Genomic DNA, 25,460 nt, shown 5'->3' with positions numbered 1-25,460 from the left:
TATATGAATAGGAAGGGTTTGGAGGGATATGGGCCGGGTGCTGGCAGGTGGGACTAGATTGGGTTGGGATATCTGCTCGGCATGAACGGGTTGGACTGAAGGGTCTGTTTCCATGCTGTACATCTCTATGACTCTATGACATGAGTGAGGTCACATTTGGAATACTGTACACAGTTCGAGTCACTCTACTATAGAAAGTAACTATTAAACTAGAAAGAGGGCAGAAAGGATTTACTAGGATGTTACCTGGACTGGAAGGTTTGAGCTACAAGAGATGAGATAGGATGGGACATTTTTCCCTGGAGTTTAGGAGATTCAGGGGTGACCTTATACAGAACTATAAAATCATGAAAGGCGTAGATAACGTAGGTCGCCAGCAACTTTTCCCCAAGGGAGTCTAAAACTCTGGGGCATATGTTTAAGGTGAGTGGAGAGAGATACAAAAGGGCATAGAAAGGCAGTTTTCTTCACACTGAGGATGGTGAGTGTCTGGAATGGGATGCCAGAGGTGGTGGAAGTGAGTACAATTTTATCATTTAAGAAACATTTAGACAGGTGTATGGATGGGTTAGATACGGGGGTACATGGACCAAACACAGGCAAAAGGGACTAGTTTAACGGTGAAAACTGGACAGCATAGGCACGCTGGCCGAAAGGCCTGTTTCTATGATGGCGATCTCTCGGACTCTTTTATAAAAGCTTCACAATCACAGCTCCATCTCCCTGTGCTCGACGGTGAATATCACCCACACACCAACACACACCAGCTGCTACTGAAAGTTTCTATTGAATACTCCACATCGTTCCCATTCTATTTCGGAATTCCAGGAATTGCTTTTCTTGAGCCAATGTAATATCTCATGTGTTTCACTTGATGGAGGTGAGAGAAATACACCTCTCAGTAATATCAATTCCAAATAGTTGGCAATTTCTTGATCCTTTGATCACACAAATACTCGGACACCAGCCCTGCATTCTCTCAGTGATCGGAGCTGCTTCTTTCCATCTGAACTGAACTGATTCCTCCATAATCTAAGAAAGAAATTAATGATTAATAACCAACCAATTAATAAAGTTAAAATGACAGAATCATTCATAATTTTCCAATTGAAACACACATTTTGAAATCAAACTGTGAGCAGCTACACAGTAACAAATGGGTGTAAGTGGTGGGGGAAAGAGAATCTAATGAGCTGCTGCACACACAGACAGTGCTGTAAGAAACTAAGGTGTTGATATTTGGGGAATGATGTAAATTGAGGATGTAGTTGGAGGGGGAAATCGCATTGGACTTGTAATGCAGTGACCTAGAGTACAAATGCCAGCAACTGGCTGAATTTTATCTCAAATAATTAAACCATCTGGAATTGAAAGTTAGTTTCATAGTCACCATTTTCATAGAACCTAATCAGTGATTGCTGTAAATACACATCTGCTTCACTCATGTCCATCACCAAAGGGAATCTGGGAATCTTACCTGGTCTGGCCCAGAGGTATTTTCAGAAGACATTAAATAGTTCTGACTGATATACAATGTGTTTAAAGATGTATGTTTCAGATATGAATATGAAATGAAAATGGGATGGATATGTGGTTTCAACTTTGGCACTGAAGCTTACAACACACGTAATTAACACGGTAATGACTCCTTCCTAACGACTGGTATCAAGACAGATATGGGCAAGGATTTTTATTTTGCTGATTTTACATCACTTCACACTGAAATGTTGATTGCATTTTGAACACCATCTCAAAGAAGTGCTTCAAATGGCAAGGACGGAGAATAGCTTCCGACTGGGGAGCATCAGATTCTCAGTAGCAACACAAGGGACCAAATTCGTGAGGACATTGTCAACCAGACTAGACCTGAAACTCGCGCAAAGGGAACCAATAAGAGATAACAACTTGTTTCAACTTAATGAGATGGGAATCGCGGAGGCCATGGGACTCAGCAGGAGAAAGAGCATCCACCAGAGGGTGGTAGTGAGAAGTGACTGAGGAAAATTCTGGAAGTTGAATCACTAGAACAGGGAAGGAGATTGCTGAGTATTCAGTGTCAAAGAACAGCTGGATTAACTCCTGGAAAGGGAGGGTGAACAGCAGTGTGTGTGATTCAGGTGGGAGCTAACCATCAACAACTTTAAGGCAGAGCAAAGAGTGTCTTTCAGCAAGGTGATGGTCCTCCAGGAGCAGTTGATGTTTGTCTCGTTGTGCGTCCCGGGGAACAGACTGTATAGCACAGAGTCTTGCGTCATGGAACTGCTCAGGATGAACCTTGACAAAGGCCACTGCATCTTTCTCCAGACTTCCTTTGCAAAGACAAATTCCAGAAGAAGATGTGTGACAGTCTCTCTCACCCCCACAACCCCTTAGAGAGTAGCATGCTGAGGCGAAGAGAGTCTGGGTTCGAGAGAGGCAGAGAGAGAGAGAGAGAGAGAGAGAGACAGACAGACAGAGAGAGAGACAGAAAAAGAGAGAAAAAAAAGAGAAGAGGATTCAACGACAGGAGCAGGGCTGTCTAGTTGCCTACATGCAGTGCCTTGGTGAGACCACACCTGAAGTCATGTGTATAGTTTTTGTCCCTTATCTAAGGAAGGACATTCATGCATAGAAGGAATACAACAAAGGTTTCCCAGACTGACTCGTGGGATAGCAGGACTGATGAATGAAGGGAGACTGGATCAGTTAGGACTATTTTCACTGTAGGTTAGAATAATATGGGGCACCTTTTAGAAACCTACAAAATTCTAACAGGAAAGGTCAGGGTAAACACAGGAAGGATGTTCCCAAGGTCCAGAACAAAGGGTCAATGTCTAAGGATCTGGGGTAGGCTATTTCGAGCTGAGCTGAGGATAAATTTCTTCACTCAGGTTGAAGTGAGTCTGAGAAATTCCCTGTCAGAGAGACTGTTTGTTGGCTAAAACACTGAATGGTTGGAAAGAAAAAGTTACATATTGTTCTCAAAAAGAACAGAAATTTCTGGTGAAACTCAGCAGGTTTACACATAGAGTCAGCTGTGAAGAAGGATCACTGGACTCGAAACATTAACTTTATTTTCTCTCCACAGATGCTGTCAGGCTTGTTGAGTTTCTTCAGCAATTTTGGCTTTTGTTTCAGGTTTCTACTATCCGTATTTCTTTGCTTTAGTATGTCATGTTGTGGCTGTGCAGGCCATTGCTTTGGCCACTTTTGAAATGCTGCATGCAGCTCTGGGCTTCTTGCTATAGGAAGGATGTTGTGAAAGTTGAAATGGTTCAGAAAGGATTTACAAGGATGTTGCTGGGGTTGGAGGGTTTGATCTAGAGGGAGAGGCTGAATAGGCTGGGGCTGTTACCCTTGAAGCGTGGGAGGCTGAGGGGTGACCTTATTGAGGTTTATAAAACAATGAGGGGCATGGGTAGGGCAAATAGACAAGATGTTTTCCCCAGGGTTAGGGGAGACCAAAACTAGGGGGCATAGGGTTAAGTTGAGGGGGCAAGATTTAAAAGGGTCCTAAGGGGCAACTTTTTCACACAGAGGGATGGTATGAGATTAGAGTGAGCTGCCAGAGGAAGTGGTGGAGGCTGGTACAATTACAGCATATAAAAGGCATCTGGATGGGTTTATGAATACGAAGGGTTGATGGGGATTAGGGCCAAATGTTGTCAAATAGAGTCTGTGATGATGCTGCTCCTTTAACAAGGTTCTATTGTACTTGGTTTTCTTCCCCGCAGAGAGATCGTAAAAGACACAGGTTCCAAAAGGTTTGGGTTTCGAAGGGTTTTACGGCCAGTTTGATTATAGCTACAGATACTGCCTCCAGCAAAAAGTTTTATTTTTAAAAGAATTTGTGCAATGAAAGGTGAATGGTCACTTCCGCCAGCTCAGCTTTTCTCTGGTTTGATTTGGTTTTTGGACGTCTGGCTATTCACTGAAAGCAGGCAGGTAGTGTTTTGAGGCTGCTGATCCAAGAAACAGTTACGTGAAAGAAGCAGGTTCGTGCTGATCCTCTCTGTCTGACATCTCTCTCCTGTAAGACCCTGTGTTGATGCTACCTTTTGCGCCACGAGGTGTTTATGGGGATTGTTGCAAGTATAGGGAACAACAGGTAAAGTCTGTTTGGTTTTTGGATAAGTGAGGTTATTTAGTGGGCAGCACGGTGGCACAGTGGTTAGCACTGCTGCCTCACAGCGCCTGAGACCCGGGTTCAATTCCGGCCTCAGGCGACTGACTGTGCGGAGTTTGCACATTCTCCCCTTGTCTGCATGGGTTTCCTCTGGGTGCTCCGGTTTCCTCCCACAATCCAAAAGATGTGCAGGTCAGGTGAATTGGCCACGCTAAATTGCCCGTAATGTTAGGTAAGGGGTAAATGTAGGGGTATGGGTGGGTTGCGCTTTGGCGGGTCGGTGTGGACTTGTTGGGCCGAAGGGCCTGTTTCCACACTGTAATGTAATCTAATCTGTAATCTAATCTAATTCTGCATTCGGTTCTCTTTTGCTTCTATTTCATTGACTAATCTTGTAAATAAATTTGGTTTTGTTTAAAATGAAGTGGTTTGACCAATGGCACCTCTCCTGGAATATCCACTTTACACCTTCTTAAAACAACGAGCAATGTTAGGGTCTGGGCTACTTTCTTGAAATGTTTTGAGGGGGTCTGGCCTGGTCCATAACAAGTCAGAGACATGTACAGCACAGAAACAGATCCTTCAGTCCTACTCGTCCATGCTGACCAGATATCCGAACCTAATCCAAAAATCATTCAACACCAGGTTATAGTCCAACAGGTTTAATTGGAAGCACTAGCTTTCGGAGCACTGCTCCTTCATCAGGTGGTTGTCCGGAACAGTGCTCCGAAAGCTAGTGCGTCCAATTAAACCTGTTGGACTACAACGTAGCGTTGAGTGATTTTTAACTCTGTATACCCCAGTCCAACACTGGCAGCTCCACATCCTAACCTAATCTAGTTCCATTTGCCAGCACTTGTCCCATTTCCTTCCTATTCTTGCGCCCACCCAGATGCCTTTTAAACATCATAATTGTACCAGCCTCCACTATTTCTCTGGCAGCTCATTCCATACACGCACCACCCTTTGCATGAAGAGGTTGCCCCTTAGGTCCCTTTTCGATGTTTCCCCTCACCCTAAACCTACGCCCTCTAGTTCTGGACACCCCCATCCCAGAGAAAGACCTTGTCTACTTACCCTAACCATGGGACTCATTATTTTATAAACCTCTATAAGGTCACCCCTCAACCTCCGACGCTCCAGAGAAAACAGAGTTTATTCAGCCTCTCCGTACAGCTCAAAGCCTCCAACACTGACAACAACTTTGTAAATCTTTTCTGAACCCTTCCAAGTTTCACAACATCCCTCCTCTCGGAGAGAGACGAGAATTGCACAGAATATTCCAAAAGTGGCCTAACCAATGTCATGTACAGCTTCAACATGACCTCCCAACTCCTAGACTCAGTCCTCTGACCAATAAAGGAAAGCATACCAAATGCCTTCTTCACTCTCCTATCTGTGACTCCACTTGCAAGGAACTAAGAACCTGCACTTCAAGGTCTCTTTGTTCAGCACAGTCCCCAGGACCTTCCCATTAAGTGTATAAGTCATGCCCTGATTTGCCTTTCCAAAATGTAGCACCTCACATTTATCTAAATTAAACTCCATCTGAACTAGATTAATTTGGGGTATCTGTTCGACATGGACAGTTAGACAAAAGAGCCTGTTTCCGTGCTGAACATCTCTATAACGCCAGGCAGATAAAGTTCTTAAGGGTTAAAGGGGTCAAAGATATCAGGGAGAAAACAGGAACAGGGTTCAAAGTTGGATAATCATCCATGGTATATATAATGATAGATCAGGGTCTATGGGCTGAATGGCCTGCTGCTGCTCTGATTTTCTATGTTCCGGTGAATTAATATGTTAAGCACCCCTGAAGAACTTGCTGTGGACATGACTTAAGGAAATTATTGTTTACAATACAATGGAAATGTTTAATGTTTTAACATATGCACTCACTGAATCAGCTCCAAATTCTTGCAGTTGATGATGAAGTTTCTCATTTTCGGAATGCAATCATCAGTGAATTTATTTCCATCCAGGTATAGCATTGACAATGATTCGCTCTGACTAAATGCCAACCTCAGGTCTTCAATGCAAGCAAATGTCAGATTGTTATCCTGCAAACTAAAGATTGAGAATTACAAATCAGTTTTCAATACAGCTCGAAAAGTTAAAAGAAATTCCACTGAGAAGGAAAAGCAATAATTGGATCAGCATAACAAAGTGAGAAAGCTTTTGAACCATCAGCCTCCTTTTCATTTTATTTGACTCAGTAATGACGAACTAATAATCAATTAACTTTAATGCTTTTAGTCTTTAACACTATTATTCCTTAATTGAAAGACATTACTCTTAATTTTGAAAAGAATATGTGTACCTACAGCCTCACAGAATCAAACAGGGTACAGTGCAGGAGGAGGTGATTCGAGGCTCCGAACGAGCAATTCACTTCCTGCCATTCTGTATCCCGTATCCCTGTGCACTGGGCCTTTCCAGACCAAAGTTTAATTCCTTTTTGAACACTTCAGTTGAACCGGCATCTGCCATGATGTCAGTCAGGCACAACATTCCAACCTTAACCAGTCACTGTGCAGAAAAGATTATCTCACATTGTTCTTGCTTCTTTTGGCAATTTCTTGAATTTTTGTGCTGATATACTTGATCATTTCATGGCAGTGAACAGTTTATTGCTACCGACTCTTTCCACTGTCATTATCATTTTTAATACTTCATTCAAATTACATCACAGCTTCCTTTCCTTAATGGAGACAGATCCAATGTTTGCAATCTATCTTCAGACCTTATGTTCAGGATCCATGAAATCCTTTTCATGAGACATTTCTTCCTTTCTCCGATGCCCTGCATCTCTCCTCAAGCATTGTAACAACGTGGGATGTAAACACATCAGCTTAGGCCAAATTTTATTAATTGAACAAAAAAATTAACTTTTTTACTTTCGTCTCTGAATCTTAACAACTCTTTTTGTTGAGAATCTGAAAATTGTCCTTCTCTAGTTGGAAGAAGTGTGGTTTGAACTGGCTCCTGAATGAATGGCTTAACTGTAACTTTAAAATAATGCTCTTTCCTTGATCTTTTAGCTAACGACCCTGTCCCATCATTCAGCATTTTAAACATCTCCATTGGTTACCATGTGACCATAATTTCCACAAAAAGATTCTGATTCAATTTCTCCCTCATATCTTCCTGTTGAAATTTGATTGCAGTCTAATATATACTTGTTGTGCAGAACAGAACAGAATACTCCAGGTGCAGTCTAGCAAGATCGAAGAATGTGGTGCTGGAAAAGCATAGCCGGTCAGGCAGCATCCGAGGAGCAGGAAAATCGACATTTCGAACATAAACCCTTCATCAGGAATCCTAATGAAGGGTTTATGTTCAAAGCATCGATTCTCCTGCTCTTCAGATGCTGCCTGACTGGCTGTGCTTTTCCAGCACCACACTCTTGACTCTGATCTCCAGCATCTGCAGTCCTCACCTTCCCCTATATTTTCAACAGTGGTCATGCCAAAGATACAGCAAATTCCCGACTTGCCGCAAATCATTGCACATAAAATTTGGGGTTAATGTTGGGAAGATTACCTACTCCAATCGCTTTGTTTTGCATTCCGAATGCGCCAATGATGCAGACAAAATGTTGACTCCTGTATCTCCAATGTTATTGTCATTCAGCCTAACAGCCAAGGAAAAAAAAAACAATCAAGGAGTGGGAAATCTCTCCGATTAACATAACATAAAATTCACCTTACAGAAACTCCATCCAATTGTTTCTCATTGACACACTGAGGCATGGGCAGATCGAACAGTGTTGTGCAGTATTAGAAAACAGATTGAAATCTTGCATAACTATTCTCACTGAATTAGTTGGTGACCAGTGAACACATATTTCAAACAATAGATTAATTGTTTGGTGAAAAATGAGAGGTGTACAGTTCTTATCATATATTTTACTCAGTAAATTGCTGTTACTCGTTCACTGACTGAAAGGCTATTGACAGTACAACCCAGCACAACTCTGAAAAGAGGAATTTGATATATACCTGAAGGAGAAAACATGTGATAGCTTTGAGGGAAGAGGAGGGGAATAGGATGAAGTGTGTAGGCCATTTAAGGAGCCAGTGCAGACATAATTGGCCAGATGGCCTTATTATGTACTACCCATTTTATGACCTGGAAATAGAATATATATTTTAACCCAAAACTGGACACATAGGATTCAGGGAGAGCTTGCCAATTGGATACAAAATTGGCTTATCAGGAGACAATGTGGAGGGTTGTTTTTCAGACTTGGAGGCCTGTCACCACCGATGTTCCACGGGGATCGGTTCTGGCTTGTGTTTTGTTTGTCACTTATAGAAACGATTTGGATGAAAATACAGGAGGCATGGTTAGTAAGTTTGCAAATGATATCAAAATTGGTGGCATAGTAAAGAAGATGATTTTCTAAGGGATTTTGACAAAATGGGTCAATGGGTTGAGAAATGGCAGATGGAGTTCAATCTAGATAAATGCATTTTGATACAACAAACTTGGGGAGAGGTTAATCAGTTAATGGGAGGGCTTTGGACAGTGTTGTACAACAGAGAGAGCTAAGGATTCAGGTACATAATTCTTTGAAGTTTGCATTGATGAGGCCTCTTCTGGAATACTGTGTCCAGTTATAATCACTTAGGTAAAAGAAGAATATTGTTAAGGTGGAGGAGGTTCAGAAAAGGTTTACCAGGAAGCTTTGATATGGAAGGTTTGAGTTATAAGGAGAGGCTGGATAGACTGGGATTTTTTTCCCACTGGAGCATAAGAGGTTGAGAGGTGACCTCAGAGGGTTATAAAATCATCAGCGGTATAAAAAGGCTTAATGGTAGGTGTCTTTTCCCGAGGATGGGGGATTTCAAGACTAGGGGCACATTTTTAAGGTGAGAGGACACAGAGTTAAAAAAGTCACAAGAAGAAATTTTTTTAAACTCAGAGGGTAGTTCCTGAGGAAGTGGTGGATATGGGTGCAATTAGTGGCAGATGGAGTTTAATTCAGATAAATGCAAGTTGCTGCATTTTGGGAAAGCAAATCTTAGCAGGACTTATACACTTAATGGTAAGGTCCTAGGGAGTGTTGCTGAACAAAGAGACCTTGGAGTGCAGGCTCATAGCTCCTTGAAAATGGAGTTGCGGGTAGATAGGATAGTAAAGAAGGTGTTTGGTATGCTTTCCTTTATTGGTCAGAGTATTGAGTACAGGAGTTGGGAGGTCATGTTGCGGCTGTACCAGACATTGGTTAGGCCACTGTTGGAATATTGTGTGCAATTCTGGTCTCCTTTCTATTGGAAAGATGTTGTGAAACTTGAAAGGGTTCAGAAAAGATTTACAAAGATGTTGCCAGGGCTGGAGGATTTGAGCTATATGGAGAAGCTGAACAGGCTGGGGCTGTTTTCCCTGGAGCATCGGAGGCTGTGGGGTGACCTTATAGAGGTTTACAAAATTATGAGGGGCATGGATAGGCTAAATAGACAAAGTCTTTTCCCTGGGGTTGAGTAGTCCAGAACTAGAAGGCATAGGTTTAGGGTGAGAAGGGAAAGATATAAAAGAGACCTAAGGGGCAACTTTTTCACACAGAGGGTGGTACGTGTATGGAATGAGCTGCCAGAGGATGTGGTGGAGGCTGGTACAATTGCAACATTTAAGAGGCCTTTTGATGGGTATATCAATAGGAAGGGTTTGGAGGGATATGGGCTGGGTGCTGTCAGGTGGGACGAGGTTGGGTTGGGATATCTGGTCGGCGTGGACAGGTTGGACCGAAGGGTCTGTTTCCATGCTGTACATCTCTATGACTCTAAAAGATATTTCGATAAATACATGAGAAGGAAAGGTTCGGAGGGATATGGGCCTGGAGCAGGCAGGTGGGACTAGTTTAGTTGGGATTACGTTCAGCATGGACTGGTTGGACCAAAGGATCTGTTTCCATGTTATTTGACTCTATGATAAGTTGAACGCAAGACAAAAAATTGATTGTCTTATATCAAATTTTTTAAAACATTTGTGCAATTATATTGCATTGAACTCATCCATATGTAATCCAGCAAAGAGTAAAAGCAGTGGTTAATTGTGAGGCATTATTGCCCTGCCTGGATAACACAACAAAGAAAAAGACTTATAGACATCAATCAATCAATAAATTCCTGCTTCTCTGATGCATTTAACAATACACAAGCTATGTTTTAAGTTCCAAGCAGAATGGATAATTGTTCATCCCAACAGTCATGTAAAATATGTGGTGATGAGCTGCCCAATCTCCCTGCTGCTGAGGTGAATGGTGAATTTTGTGCTACCACAAAGGGCAGATCATGCCTCCTGTAAATCACAGACTGTTGAACCTCTATTTCAAACCCACCCTGACCCTCACCCGTAACAGTTTCAGATACATGAATGGCAGCCTTGCTGTGTTAGCAACGTATTCTGCATTGAACTAGGTACAGCATTCACTTACTATTTATCTAGTGAATGGTTGGGTCAAATACAATATCAGAATAGCTTTGGTTTGTAAAAGTAAACTACAAAGGATGATATTCATCTCTGCAATGGCACACAATTGGTGACAGAGGTTGGGTTCAACAGTTTGATTTGCCACCTGATCTCCATTGCTATTCTCTGTCAGTGAACTGTGTTCAGTCACACACCAGGTCTGTTCATTTAATTGAGGGCCTCTTAGGATTAGTGTTCAAAACTTCGCCAACTTTTCGTTGAATTTATTATTTTATCAATTTTGATTTGTAGCTGTGAACTGCAATGAGCTGGAAATGATCTTTGGATTGTGAACAGCAACTTGTGTTTCAACAAAACAAACAAACAAGCTGCTGTTTGTTCGTGAGGTGGGGCCTCACAGGTAATGGCAGGTTAGCTCTTGATCAATAGGATCCTGTAGATGTTTCAGCACAGTGGGAGAGCAGCACATTGAACCAGATAAGAAATGTTTGGGAATTGATCAGGCCAGTACCTGGGAATTGTTGTGAACAAGCCTGGGATAGAACATAAAATCAAAAGAACTGTGGATACTGGACATAAGAAACAAAAACAAAAATTGAGGGAAAAGCACAGCAGGTCTGGCAGCATCTGTGGATAGATATATTTCGGTCCAATGAGCTTTCCTCAGAACAGCAATTTCCATTTGTTTTTGGGAGAGAACGAGATGGTCAAACATAGGCATAGATCACAGTTTAAGTTGGTTTTTGGGAGTGTGCTTTTGAGAGAATGAACTTAGCTATTGACGTTACAGCATGAAGATTTAAATGCTCCCTGCCTAACCTTCCACTTTATTTCAGAATTTCAGTTCTCAGAGTGAATTCAAAGGTGGCACAGATCGATATCTTCAGAAAATTAACAAAGAAACCATTAAATATACATTGAGAGTAAGATATGAAAACCACTTAATCTGGCCAGTTTTGTTACTTTATTTTAATTATCCCTTCACTGTGTTTACTTGTCTGTCTGTCTGTCTTTTGTGTGAATTGCCCTGAAAACAAGGTTATTGGTTTCAAACTTTGTTGTTTAAGTTTGCTATGCTAAAGTTCCTCTTTTGATAATAAATTGCTTTTTTTTTGTTGTTTCAGTTATTAACCTACCGTCTAGGTTTCATTATCAACAGAGTCTGCGATTGGTTATAAAGTCTGGTTAGGAATTGCTGAGGTTAAAATCTTTGAAGGTTTTAATTTTACTCTGTTGTGAACACAGAGGTACAATGATTTGGCTCAGTTCTTTGTTTCCTTGTCATAGCACTAGTTAAAGACTCTGCCAGACTCCTTGTGGCTTTGAATGTCTCACAGTGTAAGACCAACCAAGTTCGTCTGGTGCCTTTTTTTTTGTTATAGTTAGAGCACTCAGTATCAAGGTCAATGCGGTAGTAGCGTTAAAAATAAATAAAAAGCATGGAAAACTCCTTGACTCTCAGAAAAAAAACGAATAGTAATTGTGATTCAGCTACTATAGTGACAAGTGGCTCAACAGTTAGCATTGTTTCCTCACAGCACCAGGGATCTGGGTTTGATTCCACCCCTGGGTGACTGTCTGTGTGGAGTTTGCACATTTGCCCAGTGTCTGCGGGGGTTGCCTCTGGGTACTCCGATTTCCTCCCATAGTCAACTATGTGCAGGTTAGATGGACTGATCATGCTAAATTGCCCATAGTTTCCAGGGATGTGCAGACTAGATGGGTTATAGAGTCATAGAGATGTACAACAAGGAAACAGACCCTTTGGTCCAACTCGTCCATGTCGACCAGATATCCTTAATTAATCTAATCACATTTGCCAGCATTTGGCCCATATCCCTCTAAATGATTCCTATTCATAAACCCTCCAGATGCCTTTTAAATGTTGTAATTGCACCAGCCTGCACCACTTCCTCTGGCAGCTCATTCCATACCCACACATTCTTTGTGTGAAGAAGTTGCCCCTTAAGTACCTTTTAAATCTTCCCCCTCTCACTCCCAGATCCCAAGGAAAAGACCTTGCCTATTTACCCTAAACATGTTCCTCATGACTTTATAAACTCGATATATAAGGTCATCCTCAGCCTTCAATGCTCCAGGGAAAACAGTCCCAGTCCATTCAGCCTCTCCCTATAGGTCAAACGCTCCAACCCTGGCAACATCCTTCTAAATCTTTTCTGTAGCCTTTCATGTCCCTTAGGAAATGCAGGGATAGGGGAGGGGTCTGGATGGGATGCACTTCAGAGGGTTGTTGCAGACTAGATGGTCCAAATGACCGTTTTATGCTCTGTAGAGATTCTAAGTTCCTATGAAATTCATATCAGGTGGAATTTATAAGAGAAAATCAATGGGTCATTGCTGACATGTTATCTAATTTCACCCGGATCAATACATACCTTAGAACTTTGCACTTGTGGATTGCAGGGGCCAATCGTTTGATCCCCTCCTCCTGAATATAACATTTCTCCAAATTCAACTCCATCACTGACTCACAAAGTTGTACAACATGAGACATTACAAAACAGTCCATTGGGTTTAATCTCAGTGCATTTTTTGGATTGGAGTCCCCAAAGTTCAAACGCTCCACAGATCCAATGGTCTTCTGAACTAAAGCTCTATTCTGAGACTCCGACAAATAATGGAATATGTTCAGCAGTTTCCTCTTTCCAGTGGCTCTGTCCATGTTTTTGATTTCTGCCTGAACATTGGCCTGCAGCCAGTCTATCACCTGACAGGTCGTGTGATGAGACAGCGGACCCAGGAATGGTTCCAGATTTCGGGATGAAGTGGGTGTTGAAAGACCAACTAAAAATCGAATAAAAATCTCAAACCGACCATCATCCTTCTTAAAAGCACAGTGAAGCGTTTCCACCACGTTCTGATGCTTTGGACTCAAATACTGAGCCAGGGCGGCCAAGAATTCCTGGATGGTAAGGTGGAGAAATGTGTACACAATGTTTTTAGCTGTGTCATCCCTTTCCAAGATCTCCATCATGAATCCTGAAATGAATTTGCTGGACTCCAGCTGATGCTGAATGAAGTGATTCTCATTAAAAATAATTCTCCTTTTCGAAACTCCCTGGTAAGCCAACTCCCCGAGTCGCTGTAAAACCATCCGCTGGTCCTCAACATCTCGCTTGTGGTTGTCCAAGAGATTGGAAAGGTAGATGGAGAAAAGTTGAGTGATAGTTTTGGGAAGAGGTTGCTTGCACTTCATCTGTGTAAAGAGTGGGCCTAAGGTTGAGCAAATGATCCAGCAATATGAAGGGTTGTAGCACATGGTGTACAGGATCTCATTCTCCTCGATGTGTTTGAAGACATTGGTAGCGAGTTGCTCACTGCCAAAAAACTTTCTGAAAAATTCTTTTCTTTCATAAGCAAGATAGCCCAGGATCTCAGCCCAAAGGTTGACATTGGCCTTTTCCAATGAGTCAAGGGCATTCGGCCGGCTGGTAACCAGCACAGAACAACCTCTGAGCAGCTGTTGCTGTACCAGGGAGTGCACCATTTCAAAAACTTCACATCTGCAGTCAGGCGCAACACAGTGATTCGCAGAGACATCACCAGCCACGCGGCCAGTGAAATCAATCTGGTGTTTGTACTCATCTAATCCATCAAAAACCAAGAGAAGATATTCAGGTTTCATCCAGATATCTTCAATTATCTTTTCTAAATAAGGGTACTGATCCAATACCATTTCAGTCAGAGAAACGGCTCTGTTGATGGCATTAAGATTTCGAAATGTGAAATGTAGAACAAATTGGAACTGAGGATAGATGTTTCCTGCTGCCCATCCTCTGCACCATTGTTGTCTTACCAATGCTAGCCACTCCGCTAACCACCGTGGTGCCAGACAGGCTGGAGTGGCCAAAACTGCTCCTGAATAATTGATCAATCCGGATTTTTTCAAGTTCGCTGGTGAGGTACTTCCGCTGCCATTCTTCATGTTCCCTGCCTCTGGAAAGGAGCTCGTGTTCCACTAGTCTCCGTTCACGCAGAGTGGAAATAATGATAAGCTCTGTATATCGATCAGTGAGGGAAATGGTCGTAATTTTGCTGTCTCCTTTGATGGTGTGTTTGACCACATGCTCGGTTTGGTGGAGGAGGTGTTGCTTGTGTTGATCTTGTATACCTTTCATGACAATGATCAAAATTATGTTGGCATTGTTCTTATTTGTTAATTAACTACATTAAAACAATTAACGAGAAGCAAGGAGGAGTTTGAGTTGGGTAGCAATACAAAATATGTGAGTCGAATCCAAATTTTACTACGCTGTGCTAGAAATTAATCTTATCGAATAAATATTGAATTAAATTAAATATAAATCAGGGAGAATCAGATGGATTATAGTAGATTTTACATTATAACAGACAAGCCCCTACACTCTATCGTCATCTCCATTTGAGGAGAATTTACCATTGGAACATGTGAGAAGCCAAATATTATCACATTGTTCACTTATTATTATTTACTGTATTCATTTTTGTTTTGTCTGTTGTCCCCAGTGGAGATAGTATCAGAGTGTTTATAAGATTGATGTCTGCTTCAATCTCAGACAATTTATACCTAATGTAAACATATGGCACACTGGCTGAATAGGGACTGTGCATAATACTCACTTTTTCAATGCTTAATGTTGGGAACAGGATGACAAACCAGTGATACAATTAAATGTGCTATGTGAACCATAATTATAAAATAACACTGTCGATGTATAAGGATCACATTGGGATCTTCCACCAATTTTATCAACTCATTGTCCATTTCAGTGCGAAAGCTGAAGCCTCTCATTGTACAGTCTAAGATTGTATGTGAATGGACTCCCTATCTATTCTGAATCTTCATGTTAATCTACCTATACCCAGCTTGACCCCATATTTGATTTCATGTTTAACAAGTCCGCGACATAGACGAAGCAAATCTTACCTCGATATGAGCCTAAATATGTTTCCAAGTCAACTAATTGCCTGGCCAGACAATTGAGTACAGTATTTGACACAGCTACTCTATGTCAGTAAGATTTCAGCAAATATGGGCTCTTCACAAATCCAATGTTTCAGCACGGTATGTAGAAATGTGTTTCTGGGATATGTGACTTATTGAAAAACAATTCCTTATCTAGTCCTGGTTGATCAATTAGGTCAAGCTAATATCATTGTAGCCCTATTTGTGCCTTCATTCAATGCCCAAACAACATGTGTGCAATCTGATACATGTTGAACTCTAGTACATATGCAGTTGGTAGAAATATGACACTTGGATGTTTAAAGATTCTGTTTCTACACGTGACCCATATCCACACTTTCTTTAGGTCAATGTGCGTTTCAAGTCATTGCCCAGGGTGGAGCCGACATATGAATCAAGACCTTCTTCAACCAGTACATACATATCAGTTCAGTCTGTCCACACTATGGGACCACACTCTAACTTCTGTATTCATCAGATCTGACTTCATCAGTAACTAGTCTAGAACCAATTGTGATCCTATAAATGACATCATCTTTACTCAGTCTGTCATGTATATGATTTAAGCTTTAACTGGGTCTGGAGCTTTATGTGACTCCAGCCCAATACAGACTTTGTAGACTCCGAGACTCTGGCAATATTGAGGTTTACATTTGCATAAAGCCACCCGAAGGCCTTGTATTGACAGTAAAAGCAAGACTTCTTTTCAGACCCTGATGTGACTGAAGGGAAAAGAAATAATGGCCTGACAAAGTACCAGGGAAGATCTTGAAACCAACTGACTTGCAAAACTGAATGTGACTTTGTGGTTCAGCATCTAAAACTGGAAGGTTGGGCTCAGTCTGCTCCAGAGCAGCTGGGAAAATCAAAATGAGCATTCAGCAATTTCCAACAAAGCTCAATATCACACATGTGGCATATAATCTGTGGCAGATGGAACACTGTCCATGCCCAAGTTCCAGTTCATTTGCTTCGTGTTGTAACTTGGATTGCATTTTATAGAAACAGTTCATGGTAATAATTTGGAGGGTTTGTTTCCTTTCAGTGATGAAATGTGAGACACAAATAAAATGTTAGAACTTAATTAATGCGGTACGTTTTTATGATTAACGATTACTTTTATTTTGACTTACCTTTGAGGTGATCTGATAGCTCTCCTTCCATCTCTCCGATGCGTGCATTATAAAGCAAGTCAAAACCTGGGAAAGATGTTTCATTTCATTAATAGTGTGTGGCAGCCTCACCCATTAAAGAGGCAACCATGTTTGATTGCTAGAAATACTTGGACTGTACAATACCTCTGCTCTGAATTTCTTTCAGAATGAGTTTCAGTTTTGGCTTTGATTCTTGCATTTTCACCAATGTTTCCCAAAATATTCGTTCTCTGCAGCCATTGGTTTTGGTCACTTTGTTCAGAAGATGTTTTGTTGCTTCCTTTCTCTGTTGATGCTCTGACAGATTACGGATATACTGGAATAAAAGAGAAGAACAGGTAAAATAGAAAGGGAAACAGGAAAAGGGAAACAATAGATGAAGGAACGGAATGGAAGAATGAATTGAAGAAGGAAATGAGGGAAAAAGAAAGATAGGAAAGAAAGAAACAAAGGAAGAACAATGAAATAAACCAGAAAGAAACAAGAAAAAGAAGAAATAGAAAGGAAAACAATGAAAGAGAGAAAATGATAAACAGCAGTGTCGTAATTATGAAAAGCTGTTACATTAATGATGTTCGATTGGTGAAGAATATTCATCTCAGCACACTGATGAGACCTTGCCTCCACTTGTGAAGAAGAACTATGAGGGAGACATTAGTAGTAGGAAAAAACAAGGGCTGCAGATGCTGGAAACCAGATTCTAGATTAGAGTGGTGCTGGAAAAGCACAGCAGTTCAGGCAGCATCCGAGAAGCAGGATAATCGATGTTTTGGGCAAAAGCCCTTCATCAGGAATAGAGGAATCTATTGGATATGACATGAAACTTGCAGTTAACAAGTCATGTGATAAACAAAACTGGATTCTACAATATTGGAAGTGGAAGTTTTGGGGTTTGGGTTTGAATCCATAACACTTGAACTATGATGCGAACATGAGATCCATGTTGTCACTTTAATAGCTTGTTGTGCATTGCCTTTGATGCTAGAACCACAACACCTTCAATGAATTCCTACATTAAAAGTGGACTAGTTTCACTGCTATATCCAAAAAAACAAAAAGGAAATCCAAAACAATAGATTAGAAATTTTGTAGGAAACATTGAAAAGTTTGTAATTGCCAGGATTTTATTACAGTAAGAATTGAAAAGATATCAACGGTCATTATGGTATTTGGGGCAATTTGGGTAACTAGTTCTGATAACATCATGAAACTCCAATAATTGAAGTCATAAATATCCTTCAGCTCACCAACAGACACAATATTAACATCACTGCAACTGCATGAAGTGTTGCCTTTTCAACATGTGTGCTGACAAAGAACAAAGAGAATTTACAGTCCAGGAATAGGCCCTTTGGTCCTCCAAGCCTAAACCGATCCAAATGTACTGTCTAAACCTGTCGCTAAATTCCTAAGCATCTGTATCCCTCTGCTCCCCAACTACTCATGCATCTGTCCAGATGCATCTTAAATAAATCTACTGTGCCTGCCTCTACCACCTCTGCTGGCAACGCGCTCCAGACACCCACCACCCTCTGTGTGAAGTACTTGCCGCGTGAATCCCCCTTAACCCTTCCATCTCTCACCTTGAAAGCGTGACCTCTTGTTATTGAATCCTTCACCCTGGGTAAAAGCTTATCTCTATCCACCCTGTCTATATCCTTTATGATTTTGTAAACCTCAATCAGGCCCCCCCCTCAATCTCCTTTTTTCTAATGAAAATAAACCTAACCTACTCAACCTCCCTTCATAGTTAGCACCTTTCAGACCAGACAACACCCTCGTAAACCTTCTCTGCAACCTCTCCAAAGTGTCCACATCCTTTTGGTAATGTGGCAACCAGAACTGTACACAGTATTCTAAATGTGGACGAACCAATGTCTTGTACAATTTTAACGTGACTTGCCAGCTCTTATATTCAATACCCCGTCCAATGAAGGCAAGCATACTGTATGTCTTCTTGACCAGTCTATCCACCTGTGCAGAAACCTTCAGGATACAAAGGACCTGCACTCCCAGATCTCTCTGCTCATCAACTTTTCCCAAGGCTCTTCCATTCATTGTATAATTCACTCTTGAATTAGTCTCGCCTAAATGCATCATCTCACATTTGACTGGATTGAAAACCATCTTTTCCGCCCAACTCTCCAGTCTATCTATACCCTCCTGTATTCTCTGACAGTCCCTTATGCTTTCTGCTACTCCACCAATCTTCATGTCATCTGCAAACTTACTGATCATACCAACAGTGCCCTCTTCCAGATCATTTATGTATATCTCAAACAACAGTGGCCCCAACACTGACCCCTGTGGACCACCACTGGTCACCTTCCTCCATTTCGAGAAACTCCCTTCAACTACTACTGTCTGTCTCCTGTTGCTCAACCAGTTCTTTATCCACCGAGCTAGAACACCCTGCACACCATGTGACTTCACTTTCTCCATAAGTCTACAATGGGGAACCTTATCAACTGCCTTACTAAAGTCCATGCATACGACATCAACAGCCCTTCCTTCATCTATCAACTTGGTCACTTCCTCGAAGAACTCTAATAAGTTGGTAAGGCACGATCTCCCCCGCACAAAACCATGTTGTCTAACACTGATAAGCCCATTATTTTCCAAATATAAATAGATCCTATCCCTCAGTACCTTCTCCAGCAACTTTCCCACCACCGACGCCAGGCTCACTGGTCTGTAGTTACCCACAATATTCCTACTACCCTTCTTGTAAAGGGGGACAACATGAGCAACCTTCCAGTCCTCCGGCACCTCACCTGTATTTAAGGATGCTACAAAGATATCTGTCAGGCCCCAGCTATTTCCTCTCTCGCCTCCCTCAGCAACCTGGGATAGATCCCATCTGGTCCTGGGGATTTGTCCACCTTAATAACCTCTAGCCTGCCCAACACATCCTCCCTACTTGTGTAAGAGTGATCCATTCCACCAAGGATATGCAAGTCCTGGGCCTCCTCCACCACTAAATCCTAACCACCTGATATCTGGAGGAAGAATGTCTCATCTTCTGCCTTGGGACCCCCCAACCACCCAGAATCAATATGGGTTTCACCATTTTCCTCATTTCCCCTTCCCCCACCTTCTCCTAGATCCAACCTTCCAACTCAGCACTGCCCTCTTGAACTGTCCTACCTGTCCATTTACCTCCTACCAATCTGCTCCACCCTCCTCTCCAACCTATCACCTTCACCTTTATCTACCTATTGCATTCCCAGCTACCTTCCCCCCCCCCCCCCCCCCGCCAGCCCAACCCTATCTCTCAGTCCCCTTGGGCCACCACCCCCCATTCCTGATGAAGAGCTTGTGCCCGAAACGTCGACTCTCCTGCTCCTCGGATGCTACCTGACCTGCTGTGCTTTTCCAGCACCAGAGATTCTGATCTCCAGCATCTGCAGTCTCACTTTCTCATCCTTAAAATTAAATTGGGCGATTTTTCTTTTTCAATTTCTTTCTGGTTAGTGCAGACATGCTGCACTGAATTGCTTTATTCTGTATCTTTATATTCCTATCGTACCAAACCCACAACCCTGATATTCAATCTACAAACAATCTGGACTTGGAAATATTCTACCTTTCATTCACTGCAGCTGTTTAATAATCCTGGATCTCAATCCTATCGAGAATTCAGCTAGATTACATCAAATCGAGTGCAATGCTTCATGAAAGCATATCATTCCCAACTTGGCAAGAACAATTAATGACGCAATGCAAATACTCACCGAGCCACTGGGGAGGAAACTTAATGAAATGATAAATTTGCATGTTATTATATTTCACTTTGATGTCATAATCATTATCTGACTTAGCTTGATGGTTCATGTTTCTTCCACCAAGGAATAATTTGTTTTTGGAATCATGAAATGTTACCTTCACAGCTCTGGTCTTAATTTGTAAACATTTTCCCGAAGGTTTTTTTTTACTGTGGAATAGCTGGCATGATATACTTTTATAAATGTATGTCATCTGCCCCAGCATGAAAGGCTCTTCCCTTTAATATGAATTGATAATTTTTCAATTCTTGGTGACAGGCATATTCACTATGGCAAAACTGTATTCATTACATGTAACTTGTTTTTGTTTTGTTTAAAAATATTTTGTCGTTGTAAGAAATCATTTTGAATGAACTCTGCGTGTTAATTTCAAGTCACATTTACCAGTTTGTTTTGTATTTTTTACAATGTGACACATGAGCACGTGGAAAATCTATATTATGATTTGACTATAGACCAATTACTTAACCTAAAAAGTAGACACAGTGAGTTCAAGGAACTTAGTCAGTGAAAAAAGCTGAATAATTCTCCAGCAACAAACAGCAACAGATTTTACTTAATTATATTTATGACAGTGGGCCAAAATGTATGCACCATTTATATTCAACATCCAGAATTAACAAGAGGCAAATATGGGAACAGACTTTGATAGAGCACACTACGGAGCATATTGATTAGCAAAAGTAATTAGAACAGTGTCCAGAGATTTCTCAGCTAAACTCACCGAACATGAATAACATGGAACACTACCAAGTCAAGAAAACTTCACAAGGGGTTGTAATTCCTCACTTTCAATGATCTGGACAGGACACTTCTTCAAGAGTCCCTCAACATTACCTGCCTCAGTGACATGAGTGGCACCTTCCTGGTACTTGAACTTGAACTTCATAAGGTGACCTGTTTAAAACTTGACAACATATTTCTTATTTTTTTTAGATTCCTCACAGTGTGGAAACAGGCCCTTCGAAGAGTAACCTACCCAGACCCATGTCCCTCTGACTAACGCACCTAACCTATGGGCAATTTAACATGGCCAACTCACCTGACCTGCACATCTTTGGACTGTGGGAGGAAACCGGAGCACCCGGAGGAAACCAACGCAGACACGGGGAGAAATGTGCAAACTCCACACAGACAGTTGCCGGAGGCTGGAATCGAACCTGGGATCTTGGTGCTGTGAGGCAGCAATGCTAACCACTGAACCATCGTGCCACCCCGTGACAATGTTTCACTTATTTCTAGGTCGAGCCAAACTTAGCTCTTTCAGTTCTGAATTACACAATGACCATAGTGTTAGGGCTTAAACCAAAAGCTGCATACAACATAAACTGAAGAATTCCATCATAATTGATTTGGAACTCACTGGGTATTCCAGCGTCTCCCTTAAAACTGCTGACACCAATCCCTCCCCACCATGGTATTTTTATTTGTGCTCTCTGCTAGGATCTTGTTGCTTGCAGAGCACACACAAGCAATTCTTCCCAGTGAAATATTCATCATGGCATTTCTTCCATCTCGCTAAAACTGATCTGGGGTATCCTGACATTCTCTGATATGTGGTTTTCATCATCACATGAGTTCATCCACTAACCACTAAGCCATGGGGTCCCACCTCACTAATTTCTATTTTGCTCTCAGTTCGTTATCGGTCCTTCAAGTAAACAACTTTTCATTATTGTTTTTTCTTTGAAAAAAATATTGTTTCAGTATTTTCTATTTTCTGGTGCATTTTTATTTTCGTATGCCTGACCCTTACTTTTATTGTTTTTCATATCATTAATGAGATGCACAACCTTGTTACTTTTTCTTAAATTTCCAAAGGTTCCTTCAATTACATGCCCACTTCAATCATTTTACTGATTAATAATAGAATAATGGAAAAATTCTATCATGTAACTTACAGCGTAATTTCCATTGCTCAATGAATCAGTTGCTGTTAATGTCAGGGCAATGCTCTCCACCAAGTCTAATATTGTATCCTCCAAACTCTCATAGTAGAATCGGGTAATCAGGTTGAACTCCCTGTCGCTGTAACTATTCAGCAATTGACTAATTCCTTTTCCATCATCGTCTGTCCGAAGAAAGTGAACAAAACATGCAATTAAAAAATCTAATGTAAAAAGTTAAAGAAATATCACACCAAAAACCTTCTATTTTCAACCATTGATACAAAATATTAATTTGCAATAAATAATTGTGCGATTTTACTCGCAGACTCTTCCTGTCTCTGTGTAGCAATTTCACAAGGATTAATGGTCTCTTTCTCCTCCTACATGACAGAGTCATAAACCTAAATTGTTTCAGTTCTCATTAGTTATTTCTAATCACTCTGCCCATAGATATTGCCCATTTAGGGTAGCAGGCTGAACTTGAACACACTTAAGAATTCTAACCCTGCACCATAGGAGCCCTTCATTGCTGTGTTTTATTAGTATATGTTTCTACCCAAAAGTGTTATCACATAAAAATGAGTTCTTTCCCACTCCAACTTCTTTTGTTGTTTTTTTTGTATAACGAGCAGCCACCACCAGTAAAAACTCATGTGTATCCAATTGATGATTTACAAGCGCAGCCTTTTTTGGGCAATGCAATACCAAATATAAACATGGCAGGGGACGTAGTGGGAAGAGAGGGAAGGGATAAAATTGAAATGGAGTTGGACGGGAAATAAAGCACTGTATGCCTCTGTGGTGTTCCATCCCTCTAAAGGCATTGAGATGGACATTCTGCGCCCCATCGCCAAGGACACCTGGGCTTGAATGGAACCACAGAAGGACAGATAGTTACCTCCCTCCACAGCCACACTGCCAAGACCTGTTTACAACCAGCGTGACCATCCAATTGATGTTACGAGCTGGTTCAGTAAACTGAATTTTGTGTTTCCATGTAGCAGGATCGTGAGCCGAGATGATCTCTCCTGCTGCCACAGATCATGTATGAGGGGATAAAACAACTGTTTTTGTTCATAGGTGGTCTGCCCAGTGGCCAAGCACCAAATACCATTCATCTGCAAGTTGTGCTCAGGCTATGCAGTCTCCTGAGATGCCTGCCATGCTGTTTACCATTCTGATAGCCACAGTTACTTCTCAGCCTTTCCTGAAATTGTAACATTCTATCCTGGAGTGTCTGATACTCATCAGGGAATATTGCCAGTAACACAGCTGATCTTTGAACTTTACCTTTTCCATTTCTTCCTTTCATTGAAGTACATTGTATTTGTCCCACATTTACTCCGTCCGTCATAATTTTGCATTTGTTCACAAGCTAAACAGAAGAATATGTACCATTGTTAGACTGATCAAAATGCTGGCGGAATTTTGTTGCTGCTGCTATTCAACAAATGTAAGCAAACTACATTCTAATAACAGCAAAATGATCGTGTTGATATCAAAATGCAATGACACTAAAAATATTTAACTGTATTGATTAAGATGAAGAGTCATCTAGACTCGGAACGTTAGCTTGTTCTCCCTCTGTGAATGCTATCTGACCCGCTGTGATTTCCAGCATTTGTTGTTTTCAGTTCCGATTCCAGCATCTGCAGTCATTTGTTCCCGCACCTTGATTAAGATCTCAGTGTGTTACCTTCTGGTTATATGATTGTCGTAGAGATCGACAGCACAGAAGAAGGTGATTCTGATTTATCCCCTTTTTCACACCTCTCAGTGACAGGTTGAGCAGGTTAATATTTAACCGACACTATCAACACCCAGCACAGTCAAGGCTTCCTGTGACCCGGCATGAAACGGTCTCACTCAGTGGGAGCTTCCACATCAATCCCGAAGGAGCGGGCTCGGGTTTGAGGACACACCTTGAGGGGCTGAGGCAGCGGAAGGAGCTTCCGGGGCCAGACCTGGAGGGGAGTGACGTCACAATGCCAGAGTAACGTTTTGGACAGAAGGGCTGCTGATTGGTCAGTAACGGTCAGATGACTCACTGTTCTTACCTGAAACCTCCATTCACCTTTCCCTCCCCATCAGGTTTAAGGGCAATGGGAGTCAGGCTGGTGGGGGAGCAGTACAGTCCTGGGATTTAGAGTGGGATCTAGACTGCTATTTCTAGAATTAATTGCACATTTAATGTTCTTTAATGAGATTCTAACTCTAGGGCCATCTAGTTTGCTGGAAGTTAATTTTAATAGACATTAATTTTCAATGAAATAGTTGTGAGAAGATTAAAATGGCAGTACACTGGGTAGTTTGCTTATCATATCAAATGTGGGAAATAAGAGACAGTTCGAATAGTCATGCCAACCAAACCTGTGGGACCTGTCCAATTGTAGCTTCTGTCAGATTACATGGGTCAGAGTGGGGACACACTTCGGGGCATTCAGGAAAGTGGGTGGAATGCATCATAGACAGAAGTTTTAGAGTCGTGGACACTACCAAGGTTCAGGTAGGTAGCTGGAAGGGACAGGCAGTTGGAGACTGGGACACCCCTGTGGCTAAACCATCTCCAACATGTATACTGTTTTGGATATTGAGAGGAGAGGAGTGGAGTGGTGGGTAGGGTCCGATCAGGGGATAACAACAGCAGCTGCCAGAACAGTGCTACCACAGCTGGCACTGTTGTTCAACAGGCAGGATCAAAGTGCAGAAAACCAGTACTAATAGCGGTCTCCATAGGCATTTCTGTGGCTGCAAAAGGGACCAGGATGGTGCATGGCCTCCCTTGTTCCAGGGTCAAGGATGTCTGTGAGTGGGCATAGAACATTGTCAAAAGGAACAATGAGTTGAAGCTGTACAGGACATTGGTTAGGCCACTTTTGGAATATCGTGTGCAATTCTGGTCTCCCTCCTGTAGGAAGGATTTGTGAAACTTGAAACATTTCAGAAATGATTTGCAGGAATGTTGTCAGGGTTGGAGGATTTGAGCTATAGGGAGAGGCTAACAGGCTGGGGCTGCTTTCACTGGAGTGTCGGAGGCTGAGGGGTGATCTTATAGAAGTTTATAAAATCGTGAAGGGGCATGGATGGGATCAATCGACAAAGTATTTTCCCTGGGATGGGGGAGTC

General features: G+C 41.7%; 1 protein-coding gene across 1 annotated transcript; it reads right to left on the bottom strand.

Annotated features, from left to right (window-relative positions):
* Nucleotides 1-387: 387 nt before the first annotated feature.
* On the bottom strand, nucleotides 388-23,556 carry LOC122546230 (NACHT, LRR and PYD domains-containing protein 3-like). Its single transcript, XM_087982128.1, is given in 9 exon segments — nucleotides 388-1,032; nucleotides 6,005-6,172; nucleotides 7,653-7,739; nucleotides 12,937-14,334; nucleotides 14,336-14,672; nucleotides 16,640-16,705; nucleotides 16,805-16,976; nucleotides 22,347-22,516; nucleotides 23,508-23,556. Coding segments are annotated over 9 exon segments (2,535 nt in total). The 3' UTR covers nucleotides 388-944.
* Nucleotides 23,557-25,460: the final 1,904 nt, after the last annotated feature.

The sequence above is a fragment of the Chiloscyllium plagiosum genome, unplaced genomic scaffold (assembly GCF_037043375.1).
Source record: "Chiloscyllium plagiosum isolate Xiang-an unplaced genomic scaffold, Cpla_swu_hap1 HiC_scaffold_42, whole genome shotgun sequence".
Taxonomy (NCBI): domain Eukaryota; kingdom Metazoa; phylum Chordata; class Chondrichthyes; order Orectolobiformes; family Hemiscylliidae; genus Chiloscyllium; species Chiloscyllium plagiosum.
This window is presented reverse-complemented; position numbering and strand designations above follow the sequence as displayed.